The following is a 27,992-nucleotide window of genomic DNA, read 5'->3' as shown; positions in this document are numbered from 1 at the left end:
TCAAGGACCCACACCATCCTGGCCACACACTCATCTCTCCACCGCCATCAGGTAGAAGGTACAGGAGCCTGAAATCTGGTACATCCAGGTTCAGGAACAGCTTCTTCCCCACAGCCACCAGGTTATTAAACTCGCCATCAAAGAAACTGAACTATAACAGCCTATTACACTTTATCTGTTTATTCATGTGTATATATATGGTCTATGCTACATAGACACACTGAACTGTTCTGTATTTATGCTTACAATACTCTGTTGTGCTGCAGCAAGCAAGAATTGCATTGTCCTATCTGGGACACATGACAATAAACTATCTTGACTTGACTTGAGAAAGGGTTCAGAGACTCATCTGCCAAAACATGGGTAAATGGTACTAGCTCAGGTAGACAACTTGGTCAGCATGGACGAGCTGACCAAAGAATCTGTTTCCGTGCTGTGACTGCATACACTCAGTCTCTTTACAATTACAAACCTCTTTTCACTAGATTCAACTCCCAAATGCTTCAAGGAGGTTCTGGAATTAAGTAATTATAACCAAGCTGTTCTTTGACTGGGAGAACCATATTTCTAGATGGAACAAAGATCTATGTGCACACGAACACTAGGGTCCAACAAAATAAGAAAATGTTGTAGGTGGAAAAAAATGCAGGGGATCCATCAACTAGCTTCATGATGATAGGACCGATTCTTCGATGCAGACCAGATCATCGACCTCTCCCGCAATCTTTTCAAGCATCTAAGGAAGTGTCCAAGGACAAACCCCAAATCATTTTTTTTGCAAGAACATGATTCTACTGCACTCTTCTACAACCTAGGTATCCCTGGCTGAGAAAAAGTTAATAAAAGAGGCTACCCAACAGCTGAATAACAAATTCCCGAAGTACAAAAATATGGAGATGCTCTTCTAGTTTGGATTCATGATCGCACAACTATACTCAAGAGACGAGCTTGATTGTGGTGTTAACAGCGAGATTCCTCCTGTTGCCAGCCTTGGAAAAGTCCCTCACGAAGGTGATCCTCAACAGCCTGTGAAGGAGTACTTCCATTATGCAAAGCATAAAGATATCCATCAAGAGATACAATGGTCATTATATCTACACCATTACAAACAGAAAAATGCAGGAAGCATCAACTACTATAGATGTTTTTTTTGGTGTTTCAAAAATAGCTCAATAAATTGAGGGGAATATTGGAGAATCCATACATTTGGATTTCTCCAGAAATTCATTACAATTCTACATTTGCTGCATGTTGAAATGGAAGCATGTTCACCAATTAGCCCACCGTACATCTTACCTGACCAGAGGCCGGGTTAAATAAGGCTGTCAACACAGCAGCACATTTTACCACTTTTCCCAACAAGCTTTCTAATAGGTAGAAATTAATTTGGAGGACAAACAAAAAAACTTTCAACATTTGTAACCTCCACCCCAATCCGACAGACAGAAAAGCAGATGAGGCTGGTATATGTGCACATTCAGAGGCTGAGATCCATTCAAGTCATCACCGGCTCATTCAATGAAGCATACTTTCATTAAACATTGAGAAGATAAAATATTGCAACCAACTGTCATTCACCACCTGAGCCTGTGACCATCAAACAGGTGTATCTGTAGAATTTGGGCTGAGTCGTTGCAGACATGCCAAACGTATGAGGAGGTACAACAGTTGGTGTGCATTCTTGGCTGTGGTTTCAATGTGGTTGGCCCAGGACAAATTGATGGTGATATTTATGCCGCAAAACTTAAAGCTTCAACCATCTTCACTTCAGCACCATAACCAGCTCTTTCATCTTGCTGACATTGAGGGAGAGGTTATTGGCTTGACACAGTGTTACTAAGCTCTCTATCTCCTTCCTGTACACTGCTCCAGGATATGGATTATGTGCACGCAAAAGGACTTAGTTTAGTTTGACATGTTCAACACAGACATCATGGGCTGAAGGGCCTGTCCCTGTGCTGTTGTGTGTTCTAATTCTGACCACCGGCATTTCTACAATTAAAAACATAACAGCCTTCATAGCACACAACTTTGAAATAAATGAAATTAATTACATCAATTTAACAGAACAACCTCTTCCTCAGATCAGGATTCAAAATTCCTCTTGGTCTGACAGCACGTACTGGGCAGATTAAAGTGAAGAGTGAAGGAGGAGGAAACACAAAACGACAACGAATTTCAGAGTTATACGGCATGGAAAGAAGACTTTTGGTTTAACACATCCACGCTGAGCAAGATGCCCCATCTAAGCTAGTCCCACCTGCCACTTATGGTCCATATCCCTCAACCTTTCCTATCTGTGCACCTGTCCAAATGTCTTTTAAATTTTGTTATTGTACCTGCGTCAACTATTTCCTCTTGCAGATCATCATCATCCTCTGTGTGAAATAGTTGCCCCTCAGGTTCCTATTATAGCTTTCACTTTAAACCTATGCCCTCCAGTTCTTGATTGCCCATCCCTGGGAAAAACACTGTGCATTCAACCTATTTGTTTTACTCATGATTTTCTATATCTATAAGATCACGGCTCTGTCTCTTGGGATCCAAGGAATAAAGTAGTAGCCTGCCTAACCTCTCCCTACATAGCTCGTGCCCTCGAGTCCTGGCAACATCCTTGTAAATCTTCTCTGCACTCTGCTCTGAAGAGCCCTAACCCGAAACGTCATTGACCATTCCTTCAAGAGATGCTGCCTGACCCAGAGTTCCTCCAGCACTGTTTTACACAAGATTTCAACATCTTGGTCGGCATGGTCCATTTGGGCTGAAGGCCCCCTTTCCTTGCTGAATGACTTTATAACTATCTCCAGTTCCTTGTGTTCCATTCACTGCACTCTTTCAAGCTTAAAAGCATATTTCTTATCGTAGGGTGAGCATCAACTGGGACTATTTACTTCCAGGAAAGCAACCTCTGGTGTATCAATGGAGGTAGCCAATAAAAGGCAGTCCCTACCAGCCCCAGAACATCTTTGCTAAGGATCTTCACTCTGGCTGAGGTGTGGAGACACACTCGGGAACAGACCAGCACTTTGTCAGTCTGTGGGGGAGGGGGGCGAGCAGGCAGGCAGAAGTAAGATGGGTGCAAGAAAATGTCCCGAGAGAAAAGCCTTCTGACCAGGTCATTGCAGCGTCAAAACCAGTATAGAAGTACATTATTAAACTCAGTTTTGTAACTTTTGTCCCCATTCAAAGAAGAAACATTAAGCATTATTTTTACATCAAAAATCCTCACTTTTTCAGCAAATTTTTCACCATATTCAATTGGATATAAATGGGCTAACTTCAGTCTCACTAAACTTGGCGAGATAATCTTTGCCAGGCCAGCAGCGGAAGAGTCACTCTCCGAGTACCTGCACACATCTGATAAATGGCTGAGTCACATCTGATCCCATGACATCACTTGGCCTCACACATGACTCTTCCCACAATGCCAGTCAACACACAAAGAACCTTCCAGAGAACCAGACTGAACTGGCTCCAGATGGCAGCCGAGTGCTGTTAACCCTTCACATGCTGCATACTTATAAATGCCCTCACATAGTGCACACATCCACCCACATAGTGAGGAGTGCATCAAAACAAGCTGTCCGAATGTGTATGGAGGCACTCATGCAGAGGTACCTGTGCGCACACATGTTCACCCACCCACCCAAACTCTCCATCTGATGCCAGACACAATACCAAGATATATTCTGCAACTGTACAAGTGTCCCCAATCCTGGTAGAACATGATACTCGTACAACAGCTGCATATAAAGCCACCTTCATTCAACTATAGCACTTTAAAAACTAAATGGATGACTCATTTTGGGCTAGGGTTGTTGGACAGGCAGGCATTTGAAAATTTGGGGTCAAACTTTTGCGGACCACTCCCACCTTTGGAAATTGCATAAATTTGTGAAATGTATTCTCCTATCAAGAGGGTGATGCAATTCATTTTCTTTCCTCAGCTCCACAACCACCCATGCCTTTCCTGCTCCCTCTGCCATGCCTCTTCCCTCACAATCAACAACACGTGCACTTCTAGTTCATTATAACACAAAATAATCTGCCACTGCTGGTTTTATCACCACCATCGGAGATCTGGACCCCTGGCTGCGAATTTCTTCTGCAGATGTCAAACTGTTTAGAGCACTATTACAAACTGGAATACTTCAGCCCAGAATGGCGGTGATGGAAGGGGAGATTCGGATGCTGCGAACTCTCATCCCACACTCTCGGAAAGCAGCCAAACCAAATCCATAACGGGCTTGGAGAGCGGGGCAGAGTGGCCTTGGTGCAGGGTAGCATTGGGGTGACCCCTGGAGGCCAAATAACACCCGGTGAGCAGATCGAGTGTAGCCAGTGGCAATTACACGAAACGAGGTGATAGGAGCCAAGGATATTGTGCTGTGCCAGGCAGACCCCAATTTCATCACATTGGCACTGGGCCTTAAAGTGCAAAGATAGAAAATTGCACATATCCTCAGGCCAAGAGTGGAGCTTTTGGAGATTTGGAAGTTGCAAAATGACACCGGAACCTGGTGACTCGGTTTGCTGTTCCAGAAGAGGATCTATTTTACTAGTGTATAGTATGATTTGACTCGATAGTAGGGAAGAACAAGCTTCTCACTGCATGAATGTACTTATCAGTTTGACCTGAGTTAAGAACACTTACGCAGATAAAGATATGTACTCCAACGTAAACAGGACTCAGTCCAACATTCATTTTGATCTTTGGGTGATAACATCTCCAATTTATAACAAATGTGGAGAAAAACAAGTCATTCCACCATGTCACCTCTACTCAGTTACATGACAGTGGTACTTTGCCAAGTGCTCAGAAAGCATTCCTAGCGGTTACTGAATCATTGAAATTCTCTGCCCAAGAAAGCTGTGGAGGCTCAGTTGCTGATTAATTCTAGAAATAAATCAATAGATTTTTAGATATTAAGGAAATCAAGGCATATGGATGTTAGCACAGGAAAGTGGAGCTACAAGATTAGGCATGAACTTATTGAAGGGTTGACCATGCACGACTGTACACCCTACTACTGTTTATTTTGGAAGCTTTTTGATCATTCTCTGTGAACACACAAGACTACAGAAGAGTTAGAAACTTGAGGAGAGTAGCATCATCACTCCCCTCCATAAAATGAAAAGTGAATGGCTAAAGTTAATCAAAATAACCAGATGGAGCAGCATAGCATATTTGTCATTTATTATATTAAAATTGGAAGACAAATCAAATATGTAAATCCAATGATCTCTACAATCAATATATAGGAATATGCAATGACTTGACAATTCAACTCTCATCACCTCATCCAGACTAACTCAGACTACCAGTTAGATTAACTAACAAACCCCAGAGAATATATCTGCTCTGGACCTTGAACATTAGCCTTTGCCATCAGTACCCCGAGTGCAAACATCAGTACACCTTGGCCTCAAATGTCCAAAAATGTTGCCTACATAGTCTCCTGGGGTAGACAACCCCAAAATTCAAAATTTAGTTTTGATTAGAGATACAGTGCTGAAACAGGCCATTCGGCCCACCGAGACCATGCCAACCAGCAAACCTCGCATATTAACGCTATCCTACACACACTAGGGATAATTTACATTTATACCAATTTAATTAACCGACAAACCTCTACGTCTTTGGAATGTGGGAGGAAACTGAAGAACTCTGAGAAAATCCACATGGTCCCGGGGAGAACGTACAAACCCTTCTTTAGAGAATTCTGCCTGATCCGTAGAGTGACTCCAACATTTTGTGTCTGGCCTTCTCCTGAACTCAGAGACATGTGAAAGACATGTGACTGTACGTGCACATGCTGACTATAGAAACGTGAGCAAATATTCACACACGCACACAACAGAAAGACATGTGGATATGCACACTGACTTTAAAACAATGCTTACTTTGCACTTGGGAAGGTTACCATTAACTTAGCATAATGTGGAACAATCTGGTTTGTGATTCTTCTTATCAAACAAAGTCAGGCAACAATGCAGTCAAATTAGATTCATCGCCTTTATCCGCTTGCCAAAAAAAAAGGGACACATTTTGCCCGGCAAATGCAACTTTAAGAGTTGGATGTATTTGAGTGAGAATCAGTTTTAGAAGCCTTGCTTCTAAGCAGTTTGCCATCAATGGTAAATTAACAAATTAAACATCATATTATCAGAACATACAACCTTCCACAATCAGCTATCAGGAATGGTGTTAACTTGTATGATACATTTTCCCAGTACAATCTGAACAAAGACGACACTGTAATAATAAACAAAGAAGTTGTCTTCTTCTTAAGCAGTCCTTCAGGGTCAAAGATAACTTGTCTATTGTGGATGCCTTATTAACATACAAAAATAATTGTTTAGATTTATGTTTCAGGCATATTTTAGATTTCCAGCATCTACAGTTCATTGATTTTCAAAGGTTATTACATAGGGTTGAATTTAGAAACAAAAATAAAATATGTAAATAACAGCATTAAAAAGTTAATATTATGAACATCAATATCAGTGAGAGGTTGTGAGTTGTTTAAAAAGAAAGAAAGTAGTTTCTGTCCTCAAAACAGCAGTCCAAAATTAATCCGGGGCAGCTGGCCTGATATTTCACTGAAGTTGCTTTTCATCATCGAGGCAAATCTGTGCATGTGTCATGTTATAGGATCTCAAATGTGGACCTCTTTGGTGAACACAATCCTGTACTCAACAGGTCTCCAAACCAGCCCACAAAGAGGGACAAGAAAAAGCTGGAATGATATTGGAAATCACACAACAAAATGGGAATAGGAAATGTGTTTGATTTACATAGTTTTGTCAGGAGGAGAAAACTCATGGAAGTTGAGCATTAATTAAAACATTTTCTTGCCTCTTTCCTAAGAATCTAACATCAAATAAAGATGATAAAACCACAGACTTTCCTTTTGGAAAGGCTCATCTCACTGAACAATGGACTGCAACTTGCAAAAAGCTCAGCTACCTTGTGTTTACTGAAGACTTTAAGACATTTTCAATGGTCATGAATCTCAGATACAACATTAAATCAATGAACAAAAGATGGTGCCATTGCGGCTATCCTTTCACATGGAAACCCACTGTAAACCATTGCGATCTGGTGGATGTGACAATTATGTTTCTCATTGACCATACTTATAAATTCCTTGATTCAATTAAATCAATCTCAAAATCTGATCAGATCAGATCCTTCAGCCAACAGGCTATTAAGCACTACAAACTCCAAATAAGCTCTGAACTAATTAGACTTAAGATATATATATATATATACACTGAACTTTCTTGTTGTTTATTATGGTGTTTACAATGTACTATGTTTACATATCTGTTGAGCTGCTGCAAGAAATAATTTCATTGTTCAGTTTCGAAACATTTGACAACAAAAACACGACTTGAACACTGAAAACAAATGGCAAAGGAGATAGGAAGGCTTGGGGTGGGGTGGGAAGCGTACCGGGGAATAATGAGGCCTGAACAAGGGCAAGGGACAGTATGGTGGCAGGATATTGTGAAAGGAGTGAAAGAGGGAATGAGATAGGGAAGGAAGAGTGGCAAAAATCGGACACACTGAGGGAGAAAATGAGACAGTGAGACCAAATCTCAGCAGAAAGATCATCACCAGACCTGACAGAGAAACAAAGTCTCGATAGCTAACCCCCAGTTTCTAAAATATTAAATGAAGCAAAGGTCAAGAAATGAAAATACGTCAGCGATGAACAAAGCTGAACTCATCCATTTTCCTTTTCTTCCTCTCATGTGCCCCTCTCTCAACCATACACTGAACAACATGACAGGCATTATACCAACAGTGGAATTTTTTTTACCATAACACATTTTTATTCATGCAACACACTCAGAGGAGGGGGACACAATTAATTGCCCAATGAAAGCTCAGATTATTTTGATAGAAGTGGAATAAGCATGTGACGAGTAACTTCAAGGCCTTTCCTCATGCAACAAGGACTACAGGACGGACCCCTTTAAGATTGTAGGCCCACAACTGGAATTTTGTTTTAAATCGTTTGTTATCATATATATCCTGGGAAAATAGAACTAGAGAATCAACCAGATAGAAACGGCCTGTGGAAATTTTAATAAATTACAAAATCCAAAAATCTCAGAGGCAGCTGATTCCAGCCACTGCCTTTCCAATTCCCAATGGCAACAACCCAACAATTCATAATGTGCCTTCATGAACTTGGAACAGCCTAGTTCAAACAACACGTTTCCCAGGTGCAGCAACAATGGAGAGTTACAAGTGCCAGGCAGCAGCCAAAAAAAAAACAATGCACGAGATATTTTGTATAAAGAGCTTATTTAACAGTTTTTATTCAATCCATGATTGCACCTCATCATCATCATCATCATCATACACATAGAACACCGTAGCCTTCTTCAACCAATGAGTAGGATGCAACAAATTATATCTCTGGAGACATACGTATTTAATAAATAACCCATTTCATTCCTTGGCGTTAATTCTTAGTTGCTGTCCTGGAGACTGTGTGTGCAAGAAGGAACTGCAGATGCTGGAAAATCGAAGGTAGACAAAATTGCTGGAGAAACTCAGCAGGTGCGTCAGCATCTATGGAGCGAAGGAAATAGTCAACGTTTCAGGCCAAAACCCTTCTTCAGACTGATGCAGGGCGGGAAGAAGAAAGGAAGAGGAGCCAGAGGGCTGAGGGAGAGCTGAGGAGACAGCAAGGGCTACCGGAAATTGGAGGTTAATGTTCAGGCCACTGGGTTGCAGACTGCCCAAGCAGAATACGAGGTGCTGCTCCTCCAGTTTCTTGTGGTGCTCACTCTGGCAATGGAGGAGGCCCAGGACAGGAAGGTCGGATTCGGAATGGGAGGGGGAGTTGAAGTACTGAGCCACAGGGAGATCAGGTTGGTTAATGCGTACCGAGCGGAGGTGTTCAGCGAAACGATCGCCAAGTCTATGCTTGGTCTCACTGATGTAGATAGGCTGACATCTAGAGCAGCGGATGCAATAGATGAGGTTGGAGGAGGTGCAGGTAAACCTCTGTCGCACCTGGAACGACTGTTGGGTCCTTGAATGGAGTCGAGGGGGGATGTAAAGCGACACGCGTAGCATCTCTTGCGGTTGCAAGGGAAAGTGCCCAGGGAGGGGGTGGTGAGGTTGGGAAGGGAAGAATTGACCAGGGAGTTATGGAGGGAGTGGTCTTTGCAGAAAACAGACATGGGGAGAGATGGGAAGATGTGGCTGGTGGTGGGGTCACGTTGGAGGTGGCAAAAATGACGGGGGACTATTTGTTGTATGTGACGGCTAGTGTGGTGGAAGGTGAGGACGAGGGGGACTCTGCCCTTGTTCCGAGTGGGGGGGGAGATGGGGATAGAGAGCAGTGTTGCGTGGTATTGAAGAGACCCTGGTGAGAGCCTCATCTATGGTAGTGGAGGGGAACCCCCGTTCCCTGAAGAATGAGGACATTTTCATTGCCCTGAACCAGACTGTGTGTGGAACATGGGTGATTGAAGCCATCAACAATGGTACTCCTCAAGTAGCTCCTATTCACAAATACAGCAACTTCGGGTCCAGACAGCCACTTTAAGGGCGAGGTGTTGAGATTTACACCTCAGGGCAGTGTCACACCACCAAATATGTGAAAGTGTGACACAAAGTGCTGGAGTAACTCAGCAGATCATGCAGCATGCAGACACGCAACGTCACCTATCCATGCTCTTCAGAGATGCCCCCTGAGCCGGTGAGAGCATTTTGTGTCTTTTTCTGTACACCAGCATTGGCAGTTTCTTGTTTGCACAAGCAAAATTGTGAATTAGAAGTGTGGAATAATTGTAGACACAAAAAGCTGGAGTAACTCAGCGGGACAGGCAGCATCTCTGGAGAGAAGGAATGGGTGACGTTTCGGGGGCTGGTCAGAGATAAGGGAAACGAGAGATATAGACTTTGATGTGAAGAGATAAAGAACAATAAATGAAAGATATGCAAAAAAGCAACGAAGAACCATTGTAAGCGGGTTGTAGGGTGAAAATGAGAAGCTAGTGCGACTTGGGTGAGAGATGGATAGAGAGAGAGAGAGAGAGAGAGAGAGAGAGAGATAGAGAGGGAATGCCGGGCTACCTGAAGTGAGATAAATCAATCTTAATACCACTAAGTGGTAAGCTGCCCAAGCTAAATATGAGATGCTGTTCCTCCATTTGGCGTTTAGCCTAACTCTGACAATGGAGGAGACCGAGGACTGAAAGCTCTGTGTAGGAATGGGAAGGAGAATTAAAGTGCGCTCAGGCAGGCTGAGTGAAGGTGTTCCGCTAAACGAACATCAGTCTGTGTTTGGTCTTGCCGATGTATAAGAGTCCAAATCTTGAACAAGGGATACAGTAGATGAGGTTGGAGGAGGTACAAGTGAACCTCTGCCTCACCTGAAAGGACTGTCGGGGTCCCTGGACAGAGTCGAGGGAGGAGGTATAGCGACATGTGTTGCATCTTCTGCGGTTGCAGGGAAATGTACCTGGGGATGGGGTGGTTTGGGTGGGAAGGGATGAGTTAACCAGGGATTTAGAGGGTTCTCTACGGAAAGGTGTGGAGATGGGAAAATATGGCTAGTGGTGGGAATCAGTTGGAGGTGGCGGAAGAGCACAACTAGAAGTAGAATATTTGGCCCTTGCATCTGCACCATCATTCAATTAGATCATGGCTGTGAGTTTAATTCAGCACAATTTCTTGCACAAATCCATATTCCCTAATTCCCTTAATATCCAAAAGCTTTTTAGCCTCTGTTCTAAAGATACTCCGTAAATGAGACTTCACTGCCCTCATGGACAGATAATTACAAAGATTTATTATGCTGGGAGTTTATTGGCCTGGTCTGCCTCATCTCTTCTCAAACAACCCTCCCCAGTCCCCGGAATCAATTTGGTGAACCTAACCTGCACTTCCTCTATTACGAGCACAATCGACAGATGGTGGTGACATCAGATGTGTACTCTAGTAGTAGTGTTCCCTATATAATTGCAGCTAGATGTCTTATTCTTGTAAGTATATGAATCCTCTTGCAATAAAGACTAACATACTGTTGATTTTATTGACACAAGGAACTGCAGATGATGGTTTTCAAAAAAAAAAGTCCAAGTGCAAATTTGTTAATGTAGCCCAGACCATCAAGCTAACCAACCTCCCTTCCATTGACTCCATCTACACTTCACACTGCCTCAGCAAGCCCACCAGAATAATCAAGGATGAGTCTCACCCCAGTCAATCTTTTTTCCCCCCATCAGTCAAGAGGCACAAAAGGGTGAATATGTATACCTGCAGATTCAGGGACAGTTTCTTCATGGCAGTTATTAGGCAATTGAACCATCCTATCACCAACTAGAATGTGGTTCTGACCTACCATCTACCTCATTCAAACCCTCGGACAATCTTTGATCTGACTTTACTGGACTTTATCTTGCACTAAATTTTATTCCCTTATTTTATATCTGTATACTGAGGATGGCTTGATTATAATCTTGTACAGTCTTTCGGCTGACTGGATAGCATGCAACAAAAATGTTTTTTGGTGTACCTCGGTACACGTGACAATAATAAACTACACTAAAGGTAACGTTTTGGTTTGGTTACTGTTGGTATTATCTGCAAGCTAAGCTTCAGTGATTGCTTTACAAGGATACACAGGTCCTCCTGTACATCACCACCGGGTGCTGCCAGTAATGGCTGCCTCGCCAACAGTCTGTCTGTCCCTTCTCTGTTGTTTCTTTAGTATGTGTTAAATGTATGTTTTGGTGTTCTTTAGCTTGTTTGATGTGGTGGGTGGTGGGGGTTTGGGGGAAACTTTTTAAAATCTCGTACCTCGACGCAGGTGCGATTTTTTTCCCGTATCGTATCTCTGTCCACACTGCGGCCTAACATCAAGGAGTTGGCGGCCTTTGCTGGAGACCAACTTTGGGAGCTCCAATTGCCGGAGTCTGCAGGACTTAACATCGTGGACTTGCTCGCGATCCCTGTCGGGGATCAACTTTGGGAGCTCCAAACGCGGAGCCTGCAGACTTTAACATCATGGAGCTCGCATACGCTGGTTAGAGACCAAATTTGGGAACTCCAAGCCATGGGAGCTTTGACCGCCCCGATCGCGGGAGCTTCGATCGCCCGGACGAGGGAGCTTCGATCGCTCCTACTGCGGATGGTTCGACTGCTCCAACCGTGGGAACATAAAGAGGAAGAAGATTAGACTTTATTGTCTTCCATCACAGTGAGGAACGTGGGGAATCCACTGTGGTGGATGTTTATGTTAACTTTTATGTAGTTGTGTGTCTTGTTACTTTTTTTTTAGTATGGTAATTCGAATTTCACTGTGCCTTAATTGGTACATGTGGCAATAAACTGACCGTGAAATTTTGAAACATCAACAACTTTCAATCTCTCACCATTAAATAAATACTTTTCTGGGTTTCACTTCTACTAAGGTGGGTAATCTCTCAATTTTGCCACATTATATTCCATTTGCAATGCCGTTATTAATTTACAGCTGATCTTTTAGCTTTTGCACAAACTCCTCACGGCCCATACTGGCATTTAACTTTGTAGATTTTACCCTTGAAATTACACTTGGTCTCCTCATCCAGAGATCTCTGCACTGACCTGTAGCTGAACCATTTATTAATTAACCTTCCCTCAATGCCAAGATAGATCTGAAATAGCCTGTTCCCTTGCTGGTTCCTCAACATACTGATAGAGAAAACCATCTCTTACACATTCCATGAATTCATCTTTACTATTAGAGCTAAGATTGCTTTGAAGAATTGCATGCACCTCTAATTACTTGATTTGTACTATGCCCTACAGACAACTCTCACTAATCTCCTTGGTCGTTAATTATTTCATAGTTGTAGCTCAACTAATTCTATTTCATTTTCTAAGCTAAGATTTGTTATATTATGCCCTATGCCCAGGGTTACTCCTATTTTTCCAGTTTATCCATCTCCTCTAAAAGTTAAATAGAGTATATTTAATTCTCATTCTTGGTCACTTCAGTAAAGGCTATTAGATCATACCTATTTATTTTCTGGCATTAAAAATTGAGTAGAAATATTAACTGCATAGCATACAAAAAATGAAGTAAACACAGTGAGGCGATAGAACCTTGGCAATTGCAAAATAAATTTTCAGTTATCACATGTTTAGCTGAATTTTTGTAAAACACACATGCGCATATGCTCAAAGATCACCTGTTAAGTCTTGAAGAGCCATAGTCATCTCTTCCATGAAAGGGCCTTGACTTTCAAAGTGTCTCCTGGTGAGAGAAAAACATTATTTAGTTTCATAGTTCATATGCAACTTTCCCTTTTGCAGATTGTTAATAAAAGGCGAAAATACAAAAGAAAGATTATTTTTTTTACCCTAAACACTCAATTTTTTCAGTGGAAGGGGCCTCCTTCTTACTAATTTTGAGATTCAGTTCCAGTTACAACAGCATTGCAAGAGTACACAATCCGATCCTTGCATAGATAACCCAACTTGAATGACTAGTTATTGACTAGATTGGACCATACGACCAAATGAAAAACTCTAAATTAATTGGATGCAGATCAAGAATCAAACTTGGGACCTAGCAACTCCATGCAGTGCCTCCTTTGCACAAATTGTCTAAGGTTTTAAATGCTTACATAAGAACTCTGTAATCGGTCATTTGGGAGCACATTATTGAAATAGTTATCCATAAGCTTGGTCAAATGGCTCCACAGGGAGGCACTCTTTGCAAAATCTGAACTGATTCAATCCAATATAAAAAGTGTTCAAATAGAATCTCTAAGAGACAATGGTTTAAGTCCAATCTTTGAGGGCACTACACTCCCGATTGAATAGTTTCCCACTGAAAATACATAAATTTAAATAAAAAATAAAAATTTCAGGAAATACAAACACATCAAAAAAAATTCTGAAAATTATTACTACCTTGATGTGTCTTGTAGATGGTAAAAAGGCATGTAGCCATGGACAGTGAATCGCACAGCTAAATACTTAGCATTTGACCTTCTCTTGTAGACATAGCAGATGGTCCCCACTTTACCGCCAATTGGGTTATGAAATTCGTTATTACAGAATTCACAAACCACCCAAATATTTGAGACACAATATTTTTTTTCCTCATTGTATTTCTTGATGCACATGCAGATGGAGTTTCTTCCTATGGAAATTGACTATTTCTAGGAACTCAACCTACGAAAGAGCAATAACCAAATAACAATTACAGCACGGAAACAGGCCATCTCGACCCTTCTAGTCCGTGCCGAACACGTATTCTCCCCTAGTCCCATATACCTGCGCTCAGACCATAACCCTCCATTCCTTTCCCGTCCATATACCTATCCAATTTATTTTTAAATGATAAAAACGAACCTGCCTCCACCACCTTAACTGGAAGCTCATTCCACACAGCCACCACTGTCTGAGTAAAGAAGTTCCCCCTCATGTTACGCCTAAACTTCAGTCCCTTAATTCTCAAGTCATGTCCCCTTGTTTGAATCTTCCCTACTCTCGGTGGGAAAAGCTTATCCACGTCAACTCGGTCTATCCCTCTCATCATTTTAAAGACCTCTATCAAGTCCCCCCTTAACCTTTTGCGCTCCAAAGAATAAAGCCCTAACTTGTTCAACCTTTCTCTGTAACTTAGTTACTGAAACCCAGGCAACATTCTAGTAAATCTCCTCTTTACTCTCTATTAGCCCAGAGAGCCCAGCAGCGACTACACCCTCTCCGAAGACTACGTAAAGCAGGTCTCCCCACTACACACCTACGGACTTTTTATAGGGGGCCAATCGAGAGCACATTGACCTACGGCATCACTTCCTGGTTCGGGAGCTGCAAGGCGTACGAATGGCACCAACTAGACAGGATTGTGAAGACCGCCAGCATGATTATTGGTGCTCCACTCCCTTTCCTGCTGGACATATACAGGAAGAGATGTATCAACAGAGCCATCTCCATCATCAAAGACCCCTACCACCCATCGCATGACATTTTCTCCATCCTGCCATCTGGGAAGAGGTACAGGAGCATTAGCTGCAAAACCAGCAGGATGCTCCTCAGCTTCTTCCCACAGGCTAGAAGACTGCTAAATGGACTTTGCCCCCTGCCAAAGTATCGCGCACCAACCACCAGCCTGGACACACTGCAGCAGAGCCACTGTTTGCCGCTGCCGATCGGAACGCCTGTTGAATGTTTAGTAGAGTGTTAAATTTGTTCATGATATATGTATTTTTATTTCTATTTATTTTTAATGCACACTGAATGGGCACTGGTTGAGCAATGTTTTTTTGTTTCCTCTGGGTATGTGAATACTCAGGAAATGACAATAAAGATATACAATACAATACAATATTTTGTTGACATCCTTCCTATAATTAGGCAACCAAAATTGTACACCATACTCCAGAATTGGCCTTACCAATGCCTTGTACAATTTTAACATTACATCCCAACTTCTATACTCAATGCTCTGATTTATAAAGGCCAGCACACCAAAAGCTTTCTTTACCACCCTATCTACATGAGATTCTACTTTCAGGGAACTGTGCACAGTTATTCCCAGATCCCTCTGTTCACCTGCATTCTTCAATTCCCTACCATTTACCATGTACGTCCTATTTTGATTTGTCCTGCCAAGATGTAGCACCTCACACTTATCAGCATTAAACTCCATCTGCCATCTTTCAGTCCACTCTTCCAACTGGCATAAATCTCTCTGTAGACTTTGAAAATCTACTTCATTATCCACAACCCCACCTATCTTAGTATCATCTGCATACTTACTAATCCAATTTACCACACCATCATCCAGATCATTGATGTACATGACAAACAACAGTGGACCCAACACAGATCCCTGTGGCACCCCACTAGTCACTGGCCTCCAACCTGACAAACAACCATCCACCATTACTCTCTGGCATCTCCCATTCAGCCACTGTTGAATCCATCTTCCTACTCCACCATTAATACCCAACCATTTAACCTTCTTAACCACCCTTCCATGAGGAACCTTGCCAAAGGCCTTACTGAAGTCCATATATACAACATCCACTGTTTTACCCTCATCAATTTCCCAAGTAACCTCTTCAAAAAATTCAAGAAGATTAGTCAAACATGACCTTCCAGGCACAAATCCATGTTGACTGTTCCTAATCAGACCCTGTTTATCCAGATGCTTATATATATTATCTCTAAGTATCCTTTCCATTAATTTGCCCACCACTGACGTCAAACTAACAGGTCTATAATTGCTAGGTTTACTCTTAGACCCCTTTTTAAACAATGGAACAACATGCGCAGTACGCCAATCCTCCGGTACTATTCCCGTTTCTAATGACATTTGAAATATTTCTGTCATAGCCCCTGTTATTTCTACACTAACTTCCCTCAATGTCCTAGGGAATATCCTGTTCGGACCTGGAGACTTATCCACTTTTATATTTCTCAAAGGTGTCAGTACTTCCTCTTCTTTGAATCTCATAGTTTCCATAGCTACTTTCCCTTACCTCACATAATTCAATATCCTTCTCTTTGCAATAGAAATCAGGAAAGGGCCAAAACTTTGATCTTGTGTCTTCTGTTCCACGATTTAGTGGCATGTTCGAGAATTACTATGGGTACAAGGGTGTGGCGGTTACGACAAGAGACTAACAGCCTGGAATGCTGGATATATTTAGACAACTAGAATACAGTCACAACACAAAGCCATTGTTAGACCAAACCACAAATACTTGCTGTCTCTGGGCAGCACAGTAGCCAGTGACCCAGCAAGAAAGCATGTTTCTCCCCACAATTTAAAAGGCCCAATGAACCTCTTGTAGGATAGAAAGACAAGCATGACAGGCACTGGTCACATGCACTCACGAATTATGGGGTAGAAATATGTTGGTTGTTACATTGACTTCACTGGAACAAAATATCAGGAGAAAGTACAATACACTACTGGCGATCCCAGCATTATGGGGGTGGGGGGGAACTACAATACAGGGATCACACCACCTGTGCACAATGCAGAAAGTATCTCAAAACATTTGCTCTGGCAGCTTGTTCCATATTCCCACCATGCTCGGTGTGAAGAGGTTCATATCACATCTTTTCCTTCTCACTTACACCAATGCCCTCTAGTTCTTGATTCACCTGCCCTGGGAAAATTACATGACTATGTGCCTCGTGATTTTATACATCTCTCTGAGATCACCCCTCAGTCTACTACAGTCCAAATATACATCCTATCTTGCCCAACCTCACCTTACTACTCAGTGCCTTGAGTCCTGGCACCATCCTTGTACATCTTCTCTGCATTTTTTCCAGTTCAACAGCATATTTCCTATAGCAGGGTGACCAAAACTGAACACAAAAGTGCAGCCTCACCAATGTCTTGTGCAATTGCAAATGCTGTACAATTGTGACTTATAATGTGGGGATCAACATAACATTGCACTGGTGAAACAGTTAAGAATGGCACAGTTCAGTATTGGCTTATGATTGTCATGTGTACAGAGATGCACTTCTTGAGGAACCGTTTTAAAAACAACAAAAAGCATTGAACATTTTTGAATTGAGTTCAGATAGTTGAGAATTTTTATACAGAGGGTGTTAAGTGCCTGGGGTGCGCTGCCGGGAGTGGTGGTTGAGGCAGATACGCTAGTGGAATTGAAGACACTTTTGGATAGGCATATGGATATGCAGGAAATGGAGGGATATGGATTATGCGGTAGCAGATGGGAATTGGTTTTGGCACCATATTCAGTACAGATATTGTGGGCCGAAGGGCCTGTTCTTACGCTGTACTGTTCTATGTTGTTCTTATTCAAAACTGTTGAGGTTGCTGAAACATGAGGTGATTAGAACATTCAGAGATAATAAAGGATAAAGATAAATCACAAGATTTCTGCAGTTTGCAAGATGGATGAGCCCACAGAGCATGCTCAGGAGCATCTTACTTTCAGAATGTGGAACAAAGCCACACAGACCAGTGACGAAATAGACTCATCCCCCGCACCGTGCAAAATCAGGCCATTTCAACCAGTAGAATAGTCAGGATGGTGGAGTTAAATATACGAGCACAAGAAACAGGAGCAACTCTACAGACCATAACTCTGTCTGCCATTCACAGCTCACAGGTGACACTACCACAGAACATTTTCCCGACCACCACCATGCCCCTCGATTCGGCCAAAACCACTCAGATGCACTTCACAATAGAGCATTTGCAGTGTAGAACTCCATAGATTTGACGTTCTCATGAATTGTTACAAAAAATGTGCATAAAATCACTGTCACAGGAATATGGTCAAACGGTTTGATTGACAGGGAAAAATAATCAAACATTTCCACTCCTGCCGTGCTCTAACACGGTCATTATATAGATGTTCCACTGCTGGAGAAGTATAGAATATGGGAATGCAAAAACAAAGCCAAGCTGTTCTTGAGAACTTGGGAAATGCTTCTTCAAAAACAGTGGAAGATATCTGAATACAAACCCACCAAACGCTGCTGTTAATTGAATTATAGATCATGGATTGAAAGTGTTTTTTCAAGTTGTGAGGAAGAAAGGGACTGAAGCCAAAGTTTAAGGCCTGTCCCACTTAGCCGAACAGCCGAAAAATAGGCTGTCACCACATGGTCACGGCGTGACGCCTGCATTGTCGTGAGCGGTCTCCTCAAGAGTTGTTACTTATTTCTTGTCACCGCTGGATTTTGAAATGTTCAAAACCTCTCAGCGACAAAGGGCTTGACATTGCCTGTCTTCTCCTGTGGTAGGTGCTGTCGTAGGTTGTCGCCATGTGACGTTGGTTGTCGCCGGGTCATGACCTCGGTGAATTCCATTGGCAACAACCTACGTCAACCGGCAACAGTTCCGGCGTCAAGAGAAGTATTCAGTTGTCTTCATTTGTCACCGACAGGGTCATAGCTTGTCGCCGGTGGAGGTAGGTTGACTTCGGGTGTCGCAAGTTGTCGCCTGTGTGGTTAAAAGATATCGTAGGTGAGGTCGTATGTGGACGTCCCAAGTCACGAGGAATTGTGTCGCCGGTTGATGTAGCTTGTCGTTTCCGGCGTCACGCCGCAACAGTGACTGTCGCCACAGTTGCCTTAAAAATCGCCTAAGTGGGATAGGCCCTTAAAGCATGGGATAAGGATACAGGATATCATAACCTCAATGAATGACAGAGGAGCCTCTAAGAACTTACCATCCTCCTACCTTTTCAATGAAGATTCAATTGTGATATGAGGCGGTTTGTTGGAACAGATTGGGACAGGCCTTTGAAGGAAAATTAATTTTATCTTGAAGAAAGAATTAAATATAACTTTGTAAAAGGCACCATGAAATGCCTGTTATTTACTTCCAGTGACACAGAAGTTGCAAGACAGAGGATATTTCCACAGTGATTTGCAATAGAACTATGGGCTTGGTTACTTTGCAGATATTGGAGGACCAACTTGGATACTTGACCAACAATCCAGAAATGAGATTTGAATCACAGTTATAGAACTTATATTTTATTAATATGGAAATTAAAAATATGACAATTTACTATTAGTAATGCAATTAGTAAATTATAAAACAAAACAGGATTGTCCTAAAATCCCATCTCGTTCACAACAGGGAAGAAAACCGGCCATCCTTGCATATACGGCTTATTTGTGATTTCGACCTGCAGTAATTATTCTAGCATGCCCGCTGATGCAGCCCAACAACCTAAAGATAGGATCAAAACCTGGTCTTGTCACATCCAGCCATGAATGCAGACAGACAATTAAATTGGTAACCCTTCCATTATTTCCCCCCATCAAAACTACCTCGTCCTCAAAGATGACAGGGCCAGCACATGAGCATTTCAGATAAGAAATGTTTGTAATCATATCCTGCCAGAAGTGCCGTGTTGAAGATCCATCTGGGATTATTTTTTTGAGATCCCATCATCACAGTAACTTGCCTGCTGCCAATTTGGTTTACTCCATGTGAAGCTACAGAAAGCATTTAATAAGATGCTGCAAAGGATATTGTGGAAAATAAAGAGCACGTGGGGTAGAAAGGCATATAATGGCATGGATAGTAGATTAGGTAACAGGAAATAAAGTAGCCCAAAATGTTTCTTTCTGGTTGGTAAAATATAATGAGTGGAGTGCCACAGGCATTGGTGCTGGGACCTTTTTACAGTTTGGCTTGGATAAAGGCACTCTTGGGACAGTCACTAAACTTGCTGACAACACAAAATAGATATGAAAGTAAGTTCCATAGAGGGTACTAGAATATTAGAAAGGGATTTAGATAGGTGAAGTGGATAGCCAAAGAACTGGCAATGGGGTCTGTTGTGGGAAAACATACAACAAAGGTCGTGGAATACCAATATGCACGATTTGCAAAAGGCTAATATTCTGTGCAGTAAATAATTAGATGAACGAACACTGTTATTGTTTATTGTTTAAATGGAACTGAATACTGAAATAGGAAGGTTATGTTTCAGTCACACAGGATTTGATGAGATCACATCCATAAGACTGCATACAGTATTGGACTCCTTGTTTAGGGAAGGATGTCACTACTTTGGAAGCATTACAAAGAAGTCTTGCTGTACATATCTCAAACGGGCAGATCATTTCATGAGGATAGGCTAAATATCCACAGGAATTAGATGAGTGAGAAGCGACTTGATTGAAACATACAAGATCCATAACAGGGTTGATGTGGCAAGGATGTTTTCTTTAGTGGGAGAATCTGAAACTTGGGGAGACTATTTAAAAATAGAGTAACCATTGACAGAGACAATTGTGAATTCTGAATCTTTGGAAGTCTCCTCCTCAAAAAATGGTGGAAGGAAGATAAATCCATAATAAGCAAAGCAATGAATGGTTAAGTGGTAGGTGGGAATGTGAAATGAGGCTGCAACTAGATCTACAATGATCTCAGTCAATGGAGGAGCGGATTCAAGGGGGCTAGTTTGAGTAGTACTTGTAGTAATTGGTTGTTTCTCTGAGGCAGTGCAAGGTGTAGATGGAGTCAACGTGTGTGGGGCTGCACGATGGATCACCTGTTGTACTAGTGCATGCTCTGCCTCGATAGCACTGAAAACATATTTGCCGCGCAACTATTTATCACCTTAACAATGTTATTGTCTTTGCATTCTGCTCGCCACCTCTGCACCCTCCACCCCCACTTCAGCTTTATGCCATCTGTAAGCTAAGAGATGTTTTATTTAGCCCCCACATCCAAATCAATGAATATCGTGAATATTCAGGACCCATTTCCCTGAGGTGTAAAATAAAATACTCACAGTAGCTGGAAATCCAAACTAAAGCAAATATTGGAAATACTCAGAAGGTCAAACTGCATCTGTGGGTAGTCTGACAGTGAGAATTTTGTATGTTTCTCTGAAACTCGAACATGATTTACACAAGTTGGAAGAAAACCAAAGTTAATGTTTCAGGTGGAAGAATGTTGAGTATTTCTAACAGTTACTGCTCTTTACGTTGATTCATGGAGCGCCCTGTACACCAGCCGGAAAAATACCCATTTATTTCTACTCTGTGGTTCATATCTTCCCCCCAATTCTTAAACCATACTGGTTTTATTATCTCCAATCCCATGTGCTTCAATTTTGTACACCAACCTTTTGAGCAAAGTATTTTAGTGTATTAATGTCACTTGTACCAAGGTACAGTGAAAAGCTTTTTTGGTGAGTGCTATCCAATCAGCGAAGACTATACGTCATTACAATGAAGTTGTCCACAGTGTACAGATATAGGATAAAGGGTATAATAAATATATTGCTAACCAACACAAGAGGGAAATGAAAGTCAAGAGTATGCATGGATCAGTGGGTGAAACAATAGATAACTAGAGTACATTGATACAATAGAGGCTTATTTTATGAATATATATATATATATATATATATATATATATATAATGAAAAAAATATATTTGTAAATATCCTGAGGCTTTGCTCAGATTCAGGATCCTAGATTATCATTCTACTACCTCACTCTCCATCTTAAGGAAGAATTGTATCTCCAGTCAGCTTCTCAACATAGTGATCTAACCAGCACAATATTACAGCCAATTTGGTTTAAACAATCTATGTGCAAACCAGTCACCCATGTTGTACCCTTTTTCATCCTTCAATTCTTAATCTATTCTGGTTTATTATCTCCAATCCCATGTCTTCAATTTCCTGTTTACTCCATCCCCGACAGTATTTACTATTACTATCTAGGGTTCCTGATACCCCTCAACAGAGCTGCCAAGTTTTGTCAGATTATTTCAGTATTGTAGTACCTGAAAATCAGTATTTTGCTGAGGAAATCAGTGTTTTTATGCGGTGCCATTTTGCTGAAAAATGTTGTTTTTAATGTCATACTCATGTAAGAGTACAAGAATGCATAACTTTGCTACCAACTGACATGTCTTATGCGCACCTTACTTGACAGTGCATTAATTGCCATCTCTTTGTATAGTGCTGTTTGAACGGCTGCTTTCTGCTTTTAGCACCAGATGATGATGTAGAAGCCATTTTGGAAGCCTCCCACTCCCTCCCTCCCTCGCTCTCTCCCTCCCTCCTTCCTTTTTTTTCCCTCCCTCTCTTATTCCTTCCCTTCCCTCCTCTCTCTCTCTCTCCCCTCTCCATCCCTCCCTCACTCCCACTTGAGCCCATCCACTGTTCTGTAAAATCAAGGCCAATCCCAATGTAACTTCAATCCCACTGGTAACCTTTCACCACTAGGTTTATCCAGAATTCTACCACTGCCTGAAAAATAATCAATGGTTCAACTTCCACTGAGAAAGAGAATTCCAAAGACTCATTGTTATACGAGAATTTTCCTGAACAGTCTGTGACCCAAAGCGCTATGTTTAAAGCACATAGTGCTATGGACCTTAACATATGTTTTAGAACCCACAGAGCTTTGTTTAAATACCCACGCATTAAACTGACAGCGCTCTGTTTAAACCTGGAGCAGGACAGGCAGCAGCTCTGGAGAGAAGCGGGTGACGTTTCTGGTTGAGACCCTTCTTCAGACTGAACTGAACTCCATGTTTAAAATTCCGTATTTAACAACACAAAATCGTACATCCTCATTCTAATCACATCTCCGTACAAAATACAGAACATCCGTACTACTTGGCAGCTCTGCCTCAAACACTTCAGGTCTTTCTTTGCCCCATCTGTAAAGATATCCCACATGATTTTGCTGAGCCACTGTTCTTTTGCATCATTGCATTCTTCTTCACTAACATGGCCACCCACCTCCTTCAGACTGGAGAAGGGTCTCGACCTGAAACGTCACCCATTCCTTCTCTCCAGAGTTGCTGCATGTTCCTCCAGAGTTGCTGCCTGTCCTGCTGAGTTACTCCAGCTTCTTGTGTCTATCTTTGATGAGGTAGACAGAGTAGAAATGTCAAATTCTAGAGGGCATTGCTTTAAGGTGAGAGGGGCAAAGTTAAAAGAAGAATGAGGCTTTTTTTTTACACAACGTAGTAGGTGCCTGGAACTCACTACCACGTGAGGGGGGTAGAAGCAGATATGATAGTAACATTCAAAATGCAATTGAACAGATACATGAACAGGCAGAGAACAGAGGGATATGGGCTGTGCAAGCAGATGGGATTAATTTGAACGGCACGGACACAATGGGGAGAAAGGCCTGTTCTTGCACTGGACGATTACATTTTGCCCTAACTCCTTGCTCAAGCACCCTTCCCCGACTTTCTGGTTTTACTCCCGCCCCCAGACACGAGTCAACCTTTCTCCCCTCCCCCCCAACTCCACACTGCAGACATTAGTCCTGGACATATTCACAAGAAAGATTAACCCTCTACCCTGTCTATGCCTCGTAACTTGTAAACATCTATCAGGGAGCTCCTCGGCCTCCAACACTCCAGAGAAAACAATTAAGTTTGTCCCATTTCGCCTTGTTGCTAATACACTCCCAATTCAGACAATATCCCAGTGAACATCTTCTGCACCCTTTCCAAAGCCTTCACATCCTTCTTGTGATGTGGTGACCAGAACTGCAAACAATACTCCAAATCAATTAATCTTTCTTTTCTCCTGTCATCAGGTCTACAAATGGTATTTGTTTGGTGTCTTTTAGTATATACACTAGGCATGCAAAAAATAATTCGCAGGCACAAGTGTGATGTACAGCTAATTTTCAGGCGACTTCAAAAAGAAAATGAAATAGCAACCAAATTACAAAAATCCTTTGGATGAAAAGCCTCATTAGTCTAGTCTGTTTCGAGAGGTTAACTGACAGAGCCACTGACAAAGTAAACAAAATGGCTGCACTTAATCCTTTAAATGCCACAGTAGCCTTCCCGTGTGATGTTTTGGAAACATGTTCACACATATTAGAGTTTTTATGCTCATCAATTTTAAGTCAACATGGCCCTGAAGTGATTATTTTTATTCCTCCTAGTAAACTTTGATTACTTCTGCTTTAAAAAAATGGATGCACTTTGTAAATCATATTAGCAGGTTTTATTTTTATTTTACCGTATCAAGGAAGAAAACCCCAAACCTTGGATGATGACGACTTGGAAGTGAGCATGCAAAGACAAAAGCTTTCCTCAAAATTGCAGCTCTAGGTACTCTGCAATAACACATTCACCCGTGAGCCACACAGTATGCAACCAACTGCTTCAGCAGGTACATTGGTAGGAGACGTTAGAGTGATAAGGGTCAAACCTGGGTAAAACGGGAATAGCTTAGATGGGGCCTCTTGGTCAATATAAACGAGTTGGGCCAAAGGGCCCGTTTCCGTGCTGTGTGATTCTACACTTGTATCTTGGTTGTATGTTAGATACTAATAGAATCCTGCAATTGACAAAACAACTCCCAGAGTTGATCAAAATTTGAACAAGTCAAACAAAAGATTTTTGGGGGAATGATAGAAACTGGCTGTGAAACAAAGAAGAAGGGAAAGGGTAGATAATAAATGCCTCATCTCCATCAATCCATTATCCTTCATCTTAAACATGGAGCATGGCAGGGTAGGGTAGGTTAATGGACCAGCACTCATGCTCTAGACTATTGTTGCAGAAACACGAGTTTGAATCCCACCAAGGAAGTTCATGAATTTAGATTCAAGATTTTAAGCTCAGATTTATATAATTACAAGCCCAGACACTGTTGCCACAGACTAATGTTAAAAATACCTTTGGTTCACTGACGCCATCTTACCTATAGTTAGTCTACATGTAACACCAAGCCCAACAAATGTGTTTTACATTTAACTCCTCATTCAGTTCTGGATCACTTAGGGAGGAGTAATAAATGCCAGCAATGCGAGTGAATGAAAAAACATAAATGCATACGGTAATAGGAGATATACAATGAGTAGTGGCGAAAGGGAAACTGGGACAGACTGTGACCAGTGAGTGAGACATGATCAGATTAATGTATAAAGGGATTAGAAAAATGGCATTCTACAATCACTCTTGGATGTAAAACAATCCATATTGTACAAGAGAGTTAAACCTAAAGTTGTTGTAATTATACAACAAAATCAGACCTATACTTCCTGAGTCCTGCAGGCCAAGTGGAAATCAGTCAATCTCCCAATGAAATGAGGCATGCAACATTAAAAAGCCATTGCACTCTTTTAATGAATGCCATAAATACCAAATTAAAAAATGTTTACTCCACCCACTTCAACTCACGACAGTCACTCGTTGCCACCATTCGGATGTGTAGGTGGTCAATTGGCCTGAACTTGGACATCTCCCTGAAAAACTGCATGGCAGTGACTGCTCTTCTGATCTTTCTTCATATCCTTGCAAACTTTTAATGTCTTTTTAGGGTATTACAGTTGAACCTCCAACATCATTTATGACAAATGATCCCATGATCTATGCGGTGGAAGATAAAAACCCGACTCATTTCAATCTTTCCTGGTTGTCTTCTAATATTTCATTACCATTTAGGAAGTATGTCTCACGGCTTACCTCTCAAATGTTTGGAAAAATCTACTTGGACATTAATTTTTAATCATTAACATTCCCTGATCCATTGAAACGGAGCCATAACATTGTGAGCTTATCATAATACCAGGAACACCATTTGTGTATTGGTGGCTCGAGTATCAATTCCTTGCTCTCTGCTTCCTATTCCACAATCAGAGACTGAGAGGTAAGTTACAGTATTCCACACAGTATTCTTCGATACTGCTGAAGTAAGAACAAGAGGGGGGCTTACTGTCTCGCAAAACTAATCAGATGAAGCTCAAACTCATTTCGCTGTTTTTCATAACCCTTATCAGAGTTGCTAAACAAAGGTTTATAAACGACTCCAATGATGGCTTTAACTGCCTTTTTTGTGGGGGACAGGGTGAGTTGGGACACGTGCCATGGGGCAGGGGTGAGAGGAGCAGAGAGGATAGATTTTTGGATTTGTGGTGCAGCTTCTTGGTATCATCCTGAACAAACTGCCTCTAAATTTGTTCTCTGGTTCTGGTCTCCCCTTACCACAGGAAAGAGCTAATATTTTCGTCATATTAAACAATTCCAATAGATCGTCCCCTAATTATCAACATTCAAGTGATTACAATATTTGAGCATACAATCCATCCTTGTTATTTGTTTCCCAATTCTGTGAGCAAAGCACTTCGCAATCTCTATCTTTAAGTCTTGTGCCACAAGTCAGTCAGCAACAAAGAGTGACATCAGCTCACCATGAAAATATAACATATCGACTAAGAGTGTCATAGATATAGCATGAAAACAGGCCCTTTGGCCCATCAAGTCCACGGCAGCCATCCAGCATCCATATATACCAAATCCACGGTAATCATTTTTTTTAAATATTCCCCTTATTCTCATCAACTCTCTCAAGGTTCTATCACTCATTGGCACCAAGGTCAATTTACAGTGGTCACTTAACTCACTAACCTGCTCGTCTTTAAGATGAGAGGGGAAACTGAAGCATCTGGAGGAAACACCATACAGTCACAAGAAGAATGTGCAAACACCACACAGACAGCAGAGATCAGGACTAAACCCGGGTCCCTGGCATGAGGCAGCAGTTCTACTAAGTGCACACTGTGCAGTTTGGAAATCTCTGGCCCACAGCCTCTCAAAGTAATGACACTGCATTGGTGAGCACAGGCCCTGTAGAAGCAGTGGAGTGAACACTTTACAAACTACTTGATCTACTTGCAGCTCCTGCCTAGTCTCTAGAACCAAACCAAACCAACCAACCAACCACACCAACCAAAGAACCCCACAAAATAAGAGCAGAGGAATGACATTTTCGACACAGTGGTTGCCCATTTGGAGCACATTCATGGAAGCCTGAGAATTTTGGAGTGAAAAGTTCAGGACCACAGCAATTGAGCATCTGCTAATGCGAGATCAATGTAAACCTTGGGAAGGAATTGAAGACAAAAAATAATTTAAAGTGCCAATTGTAAAATCTCATCATTTTTTTAAAATTAACTGCGAGCTGTTTATCTTGGAGCTTTCTTAAAAGTTTGCCAGACTTTTGGTTTGGCCAATGCAGTGCAAGAGTTGTGTCTTGCTCCATCTTACATAAATTCAATTTGAGTGAAAGAAAAAAAAGATTATCAAGATAAACTAGAACAAAATGTGGCACCAAGCCAAACATGCAGAAGAGTCACCAGTCTAGTAATCCGCAGTGTACTAAGGTTTCAATTCCTGAGTATTTCTTCTGGGATGAGGTTAGGGAACTATTGATGAGGTTGGGTGGAGAATTGATAAAGGAGAAAGCACAAGTTGGCCAGATCTTATCCACAAGTTGGATAAGGTTATTAAGGGTTTGGCACGCTAGAGGCAGGAAACATGTTCCCTGATGTTGGGGGAGTCCAGAACCAGAGGCCACAGTTTAAGAATAAGGAGTAAGCCATTTAGAATGGAGACGAGGAAACACTTTTTCTCAGAGAGTGGTGAGTCTGTGGAATTCTCTGCCTCAGAGGGCAGTGGAGGTGGGTTCTCTGGATGCTTTCAAGAGAGAGCTAGATAGGG

The 27,992-nt window shown here is 41.8% G+C and overlaps 1 protein-coding gene across 9 annotated transcripts in view; it reads right to left on the bottom strand.

Moving 5' to 3' along the window:
• gatad2ab (GATA zinc finger domain containing 2Ab) overlaps positions 1-27,992 on the bottom strand; it is a 109,028-nt gene that overhangs the window by 49,788 nt on the left and 31,248 nt on the right. For all 9 annotated transcript variants that reach the window (XM_055658655.1, XM_055658649.1, XM_055658651.1 and 6 more), the window contains exon 2: positions 13,210-13,274. In XM_055658655.1, the coding sequence (XP_055514630.1) occupies positions 13,210-13,246 (37 nt within the window). In that variant the 5' untranslated portion in view covers positions 13,247-13,274. The remainder of the gene's footprint in view (positions 1-13,209; positions 13,275-27,992) is intronic.

The sequence above is a fragment of the Leucoraja erinacea genome, chromosome 29, assembly GCF_028641065.1.
Source record: "Leucoraja erinacea ecotype New England chromosome 29, Leri_hhj_1, whole genome shotgun sequence".
NCBI classification, from domain to species: Eukaryota; Metazoa; Chordata; class Chondrichthyes; order Rajiformes; family Rajidae; genus Leucoraja; species Leucoraja erinaceus.
Note: the sequence above shows the minus strand (reverse complement) of the source record. Positions and strands in the feature narration are given on the sequence as shown.